The sequence below is a fragment of the Gracilinanus agilis genome, chromosome X (genome assembly GCF_016433145.1).
Source record: "Gracilinanus agilis isolate LMUSP501 chromosome X, AgileGrace, whole genome shotgun sequence".
Taxonomy (NCBI): domain Eukaryota; kingdom Metazoa; phylum Chordata; class Mammalia; order Didelphimorphia; family Didelphidae; genus Gracilinanus; species Gracilinanus agilis.
In genome coordinates, this window is record NC_058136.1 from 70,990,542 (window position 1) to 70,999,572 (window position 9,031).

The following is a 9,031-nucleotide window of genomic DNA, read 5'->3' on the forward strand; positions in this document are numbered from 1 at the left end:
TCCCTTGTTTCCCGGAGGCAGTGAATAGTCTAATGTAGGTTGTATGTACTTTCAGTGACGTGGCTTTTTCAGACAGGATTTTAAACAGGTCACATTGCCCTCTTGCCATGGTCTATCTCAAATTCTCCGCGAGTTTCACGTGTTTCTGACCGACTCTGTTTCCCGTTATTGTCCTGCCTCCAACCCTTCAGGTGTCCGAGGTCCAAGTATGCCTAGATCTGGAAGACGAAATCTTGTCTAGAGCCAAGAATATCCAAACCCGCCTGGATCGCCAGTGTATTGAAACTGAGGAGGTAGGTGTGACTCAGTGGCTCTTGGACAGAGCTGGGACCCCTCTGGGTAGCTCCGTCTCACAGGTCTCTGCAGCGTGCCTCTGCCTGAGACCATCCCTTTCGAGTCTCCTCGTCTTCCCTCCAACTGCGGTCAGAACCCCCCTTTCAGTTCTTGGGGCGTCTTTACCTCTGTGGTCCTCAGAGTGGCCCCTTTGCTTCCCATCCTCAGATCAACAAGACCCTCAAGGCCACTCTACAGTCTTGGTTAGACCAGTCAGCCTCTGAGGAAGGGGACGTGTTGGATGCCTTCCAGACCAGTCCATCCACTGAATCGCTCAAGTCCACCGGCTCTGACCATGGCAGCCGGCAGCTTGCACGGAGACGTGGCCAGCAGCAGGAGACTGAAACTTTCTATGTTCTGGTGAGAGCCAGAGAGGCTGGGAGTGAGGGCAGGAGAGGCAGCAGGAGGCCAGCAGGAGGCCAGGGGTAGGCTTAAAAGATCCATCGACCACTGACCACGGCATCCCTTGGGACCCACAGAAACTTCAAGAATATTTAAGCTGCAGAAGTATACTCTTTAAGCTGCAAGCAAAACATGAGAAACTACAGGAGGCTATTCAAAGAGGTGGGCCTGCCCCCCCCAGCCCCAGCACCCCCTGCTGCTTCCCCAAGGCCCACTTCCAGGCCATTCACTCCTGGCCTAGAGCCCCACTTTTAGAGATGACGCACAACCAGAATGCCCTCCAACTTAAATCCATCCCCCACCTAACCCCTTTGGGCCCCAGGAGATACCCAAGGGCTCATCGATAAGTTGCTTTTCTCTTGTCCTCACAGGCAACAAGGAAGATCGTGATGGTTCACAGTAAGTCTTGTGGGAATTTATGCTGAAAAGGGAATCACAGATTGAAAGCTGTTACGGGTCTCAGAGATTATCTAGTTCAAAAATCTTCATTTTATAGATGAAGAAAAACTGAGGCCTAAGATCTCTAATTGTCAAAAACAGGATTTGAATTCGGCTCCTCTGACTCAAATCTGGTTTTCCGCCCTCTGAAAGGGGAGGCCTTATCTTTCTATTTATTTACTAGGGTTCTAATCTCCCCTTTGTCTCTGTGTGACTTTGGGCCCCTCAGTTTGCTTGGGCTTTCTCAGTATTCCCATCTATAAAATGGAGTTGAACTAGATTTTTTTAAAATATATTTTTTAATTTTTTTAGAAAAAGTTTCCATGGTTACATGATTCATGTTCTAACTTTCCCCTTCACCTCCCCCCCAGCCCTCCCCCCAAAAAGCCGACGTGCATTTCCACTGGTTTTAACATGTTGAACTAGATTTTGTATTAGCTGTTTTGGGCCGAGATGAAGAAGAGTTTCAAACCTATGGGGGGCCCCCTAGAGCCCTTCAGCTGCCTTCTCTGGCCATTGTCCCCAACTTCCCCCATGAAGGCCTTTTAGCTCCAAGGGTAGGGGAGGAAGAAGGCATAAGCTTTGGCGGGGGGAGGTGGGGAGTGTCCCTCAGCCTCTGTCCTCCCAGAACTCCTGTCCCTTTTACCCTCTGGGCTGTGTTTTCAGCTGTCCCAGCCTCTTCTGCATTGATTTCAGATCTTGCTCGACTATGACTAGATCCCAAAGGAATCGGCGTCTTCGGCCTAGTTCCCAGTACAATCACAAACTTTTTTCAGGAGACATGGAAAAGTTCATCCAGGTGCACTAGCCACCCTGCCCCTGTCCCCTGCCAGGATGGCTCCAGAGAAGGGGCAGAGACCCCTCTTCTCTCTTCGGCCTGGGACTTGGGCCCAGAGCGAAGGGGCCTTTGGGGAGGGCACACCCAGCCCTCCCAGTGCCTCTAGTAGAGACACATTTGTGGCCAGAGCTCGCTGCAAAGAAAGTGGGAGGGCTTTGAAGGCCCAGTGAGCAACAGGCACTCATTGACTGCCTACGGTGGGCCAGGCCCAATGCTAAGCTCTGGGGTTACACAGAAAGGCCCTGTTCTCAAGCTAATGGGGGAGTTCTGACATGTAGACCCCTAGGGACATCTGGAGTAGGTGGGGGAGGCTCTAGCAGCAGAGGGCTGACACGAAGGGAGGGGGTTTTTGGTGATCCAAACGGCCCAGGAATATGTGGAAATGCATTTTGGACCCTCTGCATGTGGCTGGATATATCTGGGGAGGTCCCCACACACACACATATCCCCTTCTCTGGATCACAGGGATTGTGGTCGTCTGTCCTCCCCTTAGCCTGAGGAATGTCATGGGCCCACTCCCATGAGAGTCCTAGGATGGAGATGACTGTTGGCTGTCTTGAGGGTGGGGGATGGGGGAAGTAGCACCATTCTCCACAGCCTCGGGGTGGGGGAGGGTCAGTCAACATGGCCATCTCCCATCATTCCCCCTTGACCCCTCTCTCTTCTTCCCACCTCCAGAGCTCTGGCCAAGCTGTCCCTTTAGTTGTAGAAAGCTGTGTCCGCTTCATCAATCTACATGGTAAGAGCCTGTGTGTTTCTGTTCCAGGCCTGTCCTCTCGCCTCTCTGGGCATCCCCTGGTACTCCACTCAGACCATCTCAGGCTGCTGGGAGGGGGGCACCACAGCTCTGGGTGGCTGGCACTATAGGCCGTGGGATTTGGGGGAAGGTCACCTGGGCGGGGGAATCCCTTCCTTCCTCCTGTCTTAGCCCACGGGGTGGGGGTGGGGGGGAATTCCTCATACCTAGCATGGTCCTTCCCTTGTCCCCAGGTCTCCAGCATGAGGGCATTTTTCGAGTGCCTGGAGCACAACTGAGGGTCACAGAAATCCGCAATGCCTTCGAGAGAGGTGGGTTGGGAGGGAAGGAAACGGGGAGATCCTCCTGCCTGGGGTGGGACAGCTGGCCAGGGCTGTGCAGCCTTGGGTCATCCCTGAATTTGCCCCCCAGGTGAGGATCCTTTGGTAGATGGCTACTCTGCTCATGACTTGGACTCTGTGGCTGGCGTACTAAAACTCTATTTCCGTGGCCTGGAGACGCCACTTTTCCCATTAGAGATGTTTGGGGAGATGCTGGCTGCTGTGGGTAAGTGAGGTGTTGGGGCAGGGGCTAAGGTGGGCCTAAAGAGTGGCCGGGGAGGCAAATCGAAACGAGGGGAGCTGGGAGAAGGAGCAGTCGGAGTAATAAGGCCCCTGGGATATGGGGTATTGGGGTCTGCAGATCTGGAGAGCCCTGGAGAACGGAGAGAATTCGTGAAGGGCATCGTGAGCCGCCTGCCGGGGCCAGTGCTGGTGGTCCTCCGTTATCTCTTTACCTTCCTCAATCAGTGAGTAGCCCCTCACCCCACCCTCCCTCAGGAGATGTCTTCTTCTCCTCCCCTACTTGGGCCACTGGCCAGAGGGGTCAGCAAGTGTCAGAGCTGGGAGGGCCCTTCGGGTTATCTCGTTGAACCCTTTCAGATTTGCCCTAAGTTTCTAAGACAGGCCTCCAGTTTCAGGAGGGCAGAAGGTGGCCAGAGGGGAACCCATGTGGGGTTGGTGCTGGTGGCGGGGGTGGTATAGAATCTGCTGGGGCTCCCCCTGGGGTCGAGTGCCCATCCACGTTCTGTTGTGTTCCACCTTATGTGCCGGTTCGAATTTGCGATGCTCAGCCTGGCCCAGTACAGTGATGAAAACATGATGGATCCTTACAACCTGGCTGTGTGCTTTGGGCCCACCCTAGTGGTTGTGCCACCCGAGCAGGACCCAGTGGCAGTGCAGAGCCGAGTAAACCAGCTGGTTCAGACCCTTATCTTAGAACCCGAGCTGATCTTCCCAACCTCGACTGCACTTCCAGGGCCCCTCTATGAGAAGTGCATGGCCCCACCACATGACGATTTTGGGTAGGTTGGAGACATGCACCCCAGCTTCCCCCACCCCACTTTGTCAGGAACCTGGGGGAGGCCGGGAATAGAAGGTCCCCAAAGGACTCCCTGACTCCCAGTCCACTTGTACCCCCATGTAGAGACACAGCTGTGTCTATTTCTGGGCCTGTACACCTCAGCCACTAGCAGGCTGAGCTAGGGGAGGCGGGGACGTCCCCCTCACTACCTTGGGTCTGACTTTCTGACCTTGGCCTCAGGGATCCTCAGCTGGATGCCACAGCAGAAGAGAATGAGCAGGACCTGCCTGTGGAGACATCAGCCACTAAAGAGGGTGAAGCAGGGGGACTCCAGACCCCTAACCCTGTCTGTCCCCCTTCCCTTCTGAGTACCATGAGAGGGCCTCCATCTTCTTAGACAGGATCCTGAGTCTTCCCCTGAATGCCCTTGACCCCCCTGCAGTCTCCCCGCCCCCTTGGCCAGTGCCTCACGTCTTCCCCCACCCTCTTCCCCACAGAGACTTCCATCCCAATCCCAGAGAGCTCCAAGGATGCCTCATATTGTTCGACCCCAGTCCTTGAGTGCGGGGAGTCTTTGGAGGCTGTGGCTTGCTTTGACTATGTAGGCCGCACACCCCAGGAACTTACTTTCCAGCGTGGAGATTTACTGTGTCTGCACACCCGAGCCTCCGGAGAATGGTGGCGTGGAGAGCATGCAGGCACCCTGGGGCTCATCCCCCACAAATATATCAAGGTGCCTGACAAGTGAGTGAGAGCAGCCCTGGGAAGCCTTACTGGTTCAGGGCCTTCAGCCCCCTCCCTAAGACTCCCCGCCTGCTCCCATCTCCCAGTCTGTCTTGAGGGGAGATGCAGCCCAGAAGGCCTGCTTGAGTCTCTCCCCCACCTCCACATCCCTGTTCTGCTCTCCATGCCTCCTTGGGACCTGGCTTTTTCTAGAGGCCGAATCCAACCATCCCCGTTGTGTCCTTAGGGCAGAGAATCAAGCGGTTTTACAGGAGGGACAGGGAGAAGGCGAGCTGGTCCCCAAAAACGAGGACCCTGTAGTGGAGCCTGTGTGCCGGTGAGTGGAGGGAGCCCTTCGGGCTCACTGGGCAGCGTGGCAGCGGTATACCTCATGACCCACTCAGGATTATGCTCACTAGGAGAAGCCAGTGCTCTGGTGGGCTGTGAAACCCCAGATTGGGCAGTCGAAGGCTTAGGCCGTTACCTCGGTTTGTTTCACAACTAATTGGTGGGATGACCTTAAGGAGAGCCCTGCCCCCTTGCTAGGCCTCTGTGAAATAAGCAGCTTCTGTCCTCTGGGTTCCAAGGAATCTTCAGCCCTTGACATTCCAGGATTCTCAGATTCTGTGGGAAACTGACAAAACGGGCTATTCAGAGCTCTGGTGGGGCCTGGGGGGGGGGCGGATCTTGGTGAGCTTTGGGGGACAGCAGGGTGGAGGGATCGAGGGATGTCAACAGGCTCTCTCTCACCCGCTGCCCCGTTCCATTCCAGAGTTCGCACAAATTCAGCAGGTACCTATAGCAAGGCTTCCTCCAAATCGAGAGGTGGCAAACTGACTTCGCCTTTTCTTGATCCTACCTACCACCCCATGGCAAGCGGCCGAGCTTTGTCGCCTTCTGACAGGTCAGCCCAAAGGGCGGAAACTCCTTGAAAGGGGAGGCTCCCCGAGGGAGAAAGGCAAGCCCACTCTCTTTGGTACCATGTTGGGTGGCCCCAGGGTGACCGTGTGCCCTTCTGCCCACCCCCACTCAATAATCCAGATCAGAACGCTGGAATGCAATGGATATGCCAGGTCCCTCTGGGTACAACTGGCACTGCCCGGCCATCATCACCGGTGATAAGAAATGGGACAAATGGGACGCTGATAAGAAATGGGACACTGATAAGAAATGGGATGCTGATAAGAAATTGGAGGTCGATAAGGTGAGTGAGCCTGGCTTCCAGTGCAAAAGGGTGGTGTTCTCCGTGGCCCCATCTCTGGGACCTGAACTGGATCCCCCTTTCATCTCAGCTCTTTTTTCTCTTAGCCTTTCCTTTCCATCTTAGAATCAGTACTGTGTATTGGCTCCAAGGCAGAGGAGTGGTCAGGGCTGGGCCATGGGGGTCAAGTGACCTGCCCAGGGTCACCCAGCTGGGAAATGTCTGAGGACCGGGCTCCTGTCTCCAGGCCGGGCTCTCATTCCATTGAGCCACCCAGCGGCCCCCCTCAGCTCTTCTCATTTCTCTCTGCCCTCCCTTCTGATCCTTTCCTTTCTTCCCTTCCTCTCTTGGCTCCTTTTCTCCCCGATTTCTCCTTTTCAATTCAGCAGACCGAGTAAGTCTTCACCGATTGCCTGTGCTGGGGAGGAGGGAGGAAGTCAGAGGGGCAATAATAATCCTCCGGAGACCTGCCCCTGGGGAGCTCCCAGTTTGTCTGGGGCTGTCGGCCTAACCCTTGAACAAAGAGAAGTGGCAGGACCACTTAGGCGATGGATAACTGCTGGGCCACAGATGCTGGGCTTAGGAGGGAAGCAGCCTCTTGGGATGGCCAGGAAAGGCTCTTTTGGGGGAATTGCCGCTTGGATTGGGCCTTGGAGAACCAGCGGGAAGTCGGACATGGGAGGGACGGCGGAAAAGAAGGAGATGGACGTTCTAGGTCAGGCGCAAGCCAGCCGGAGCCTGAGATACGAGGAGATGGGCTCGGCTGGAGTTCCAGGTAGAGGAGAGAGGGCCGAGGTTGTGCAGGGTCTCCACCGGCAGCCTATGGAGTCATGATCTCATCCTGTTGGCATTCGAGAGTCACTGGGGCTTCAAGAGGTGACATTGGGCCAGGCCTGGGTTGTAGGAAAATCACTTTGGCAGCCGTACGGAGGATAGATTAGAGTGGAGAGAGACTTGATGGGGCAGAGAGAGAGACCCATTAGGAGTCTGTGGCTCCAGGCCAATGGAGAGATGATGACGCCCTGCTCTAGGGTGGTGGCCGAAAGGATGGAGATGGATACCGGAGATATTGACAACAGGGTATGATTGAGGTGGGGGCAGGGAGAAGAGCCAACAATGACTCAGGGTAGGAGCCTGGGCTAATGGGAAGATGGCGGTTGTGCCATTAACGGAATCAGGGAATTAGAAGAAAGAGAAGGGATGGGGAAAAGGACGAGCAGCTTTACTCGGGGACTTGGCAAGCTTGGAGGAGCTCTATGGAGCTAGCCGTGCGGCCGACAACCCAAAACTTGAACCTGGTGCTCGAGGACCAACTGAGGGCCAGACATGCAGATTTGGGCGGCCTGGGACCTCCTGCCTGAGGCCGTGATCACCGGAGCCTTGGGAGTGGAGGAGATTACCCTGAGGGGAAGGGGAGGAAGAGAGCCACCCAAGGGAACCCCAAAGGAGTTGTGCCAAGGAGGGGAAACCAAGGAGGGAGAGTTTCAAAGAGGAGGCACCAGAGCCCTCAGAGGGGCAAATGAGAGGCCAGAGGAAAGCCCAAAGTTGGGGACCTGGGAGAGGGGCGGCGGGGACCAAAGTCGGATTTCAGGGTGGCGGTGGCGGTGGCGGTGGCGGTGGCGGGGAGTGAAATGGGAACGATGGGCCTCTTGGCAAATGCCTGGCAGCCGAGTGGCCAATAGGGCAGCAGGGTTGTGGGGGAGACCTGAGAAGAAGTATTCCCGGCTAGACAAGAAAGGAGATGGAGAAAGAAAAAAAGGGGACCCACTACTCCAATGGCTGGGTCCGAGGCACAAGAGGAGAGGGTGCTGGGTTGCTCTTTCTCAGACACCGGAGGGCAGAAATGGGTGAGGGTGGGAGAGATGTGTTTCCCACAAGCACCCTTCTCTTTGACTCCCGGTGACTGACCTTCCCCCTCCCCACCCCCCCCAGAGCGTGGCCCAGAAGATGGAATCTGTCTTTAAAGAGCTCTTGGGAAAGGCTCATACCCGGCACCTGCCGAAGACCTCAGAGATACTTTTGAGCTCCCCTGAGGCCTCCTGCTCCGCTGCACACAGCTGGTGGCCCCTGGGACCCTCCCGAGCTGGGAAGAACAAGGTTTTCTCTAGAGGCGCTGGGGGCCACGACCAGTTCTGAGCTCCTTTTCCGCCCCTGCTATTTCTTCACAGGTGTATGGGACCTCGCCTGTCTTCATTTACCTTAACTCAAACCTTTCTGTCTACATTCCCTTTCCCTTTTTTCCTCTTGAAAAACCGGAATAAAGTTGAAGGTCCGGCGGGGCAAATGCTTGGCTCCCAAATCGCCATCTCTCCACTGGCCCAGGAGGGCCCAGCGAGGCTTCCATTACTCCCACCAGTCATAGCCCACGTGACGTCGCTGGGGATGTGGGGGCGGCAGAGCGCCTGACGCACATTCTCTCACTTGGGCCCACAACCACCCTGGACATTCAGCCCCTCGGCTCCCCCTCCCAGAAGACATTGCCTCATCGCAGACAGACCGAGGTGCTCCCCAGCCGCAAACGACCTGCTGTCTTGTCTGGGGGCCGGTGGAAGGAGAGCTAAGCCCAAAGAAAAGGAGCCCGCTTCGTTAGCCTGCAAAGGGGGACCGGATAAGCATTAAGTGCCTACTGTGTGCCAGGCATTGGGCTAAACACTTTACAAAGTGTAGGGCCTGTTATTGTTCCCATTTTACAGTTGAGGAAACTGAGGCAAGTAAGTACCTTGACCAGGACCAGATAGCCAGTGAGGTTGGATTTGAAGCCCAGCACACCATCCACTGAGCCACCATCTCCAGAAGCTCTGGCTTAACTGGGAGTCCTATCAGGAATACTACTACTACTACTACTACTACCACTACTACCACTACTACTACCACTACCACTACCACTACCACTACTACTACTACTACTAACTACTACTACTACTGTAGCAAAGTGGTATACATTAGAGAAGCACAGCAACCCTGGGAAGGAGATGCTATCATGATCCTCACTTTCCAC

The 9,031-nt window shown here is 55.4% G+C and overlaps 1 protein-coding gene across 1 annotated transcript in view; it reads left to right on the forward strand.

The window, feature by feature from the left end:
- Positions 1 to 8,307, forward strand: part of ARHGAP4 (Rho GTPase activating protein 4) — a 10,286-nt gene extending 1,979 nt beyond the window's left edge. The window contains exons 2-17 of the mRNA XM_044682900.1: positions 192 to 293; positions 502 to 693; positions 813 to 897; positions 1,107 to 1,134; positions 1,870 to 1,972; positions 2,690 to 2,750; positions 3,002 to 3,079; positions 3,180 to 3,314; positions 3,450 to 3,555; positions 3,880 to 4,110; positions 4,350 to 4,423; positions 4,607 to 4,853; positions 5,080 to 5,169; positions 5,605 to 5,736; positions 5,874 to 6,036; positions 7,966 to 8,307. Of these exons, the coding sequence (XP_044538835.1) occupies positions 192 to 293; positions 502 to 693; positions 813 to 897; positions 1,107 to 1,134; positions 1,870 to 1,972; positions 2,690 to 2,750; positions 3,002 to 3,079; positions 3,180 to 3,314; positions 3,450 to 3,555; positions 3,880 to 4,110; positions 4,350 to 4,423; positions 4,607 to 4,853; positions 5,080 to 5,169; positions 5,605 to 5,736; positions 5,874 to 6,036; positions 7,966 to 8,169 (2,031 nt within the window). The 3' untranslated portion in view covers positions 8,170 to 8,307. The remainder of the gene's footprint in view (positions 1 to 191; positions 294 to 501; positions 694 to 812; positions 898 to 1,106; positions 1,135 to 1,869; positions 1,973 to 2,689; positions 2,751 to 3,001; positions 3,080 to 3,179; positions 3,315 to 3,449; positions 3,556 to 3,879; positions 4,111 to 4,349; positions 4,424 to 4,606; positions 4,854 to 5,079; positions 5,170 to 5,604; positions 5,737 to 5,873; positions 6,037 to 7,965) is intronic.
- Positions 8,308 to 9,031: the final 724 nt, after the last annotated feature.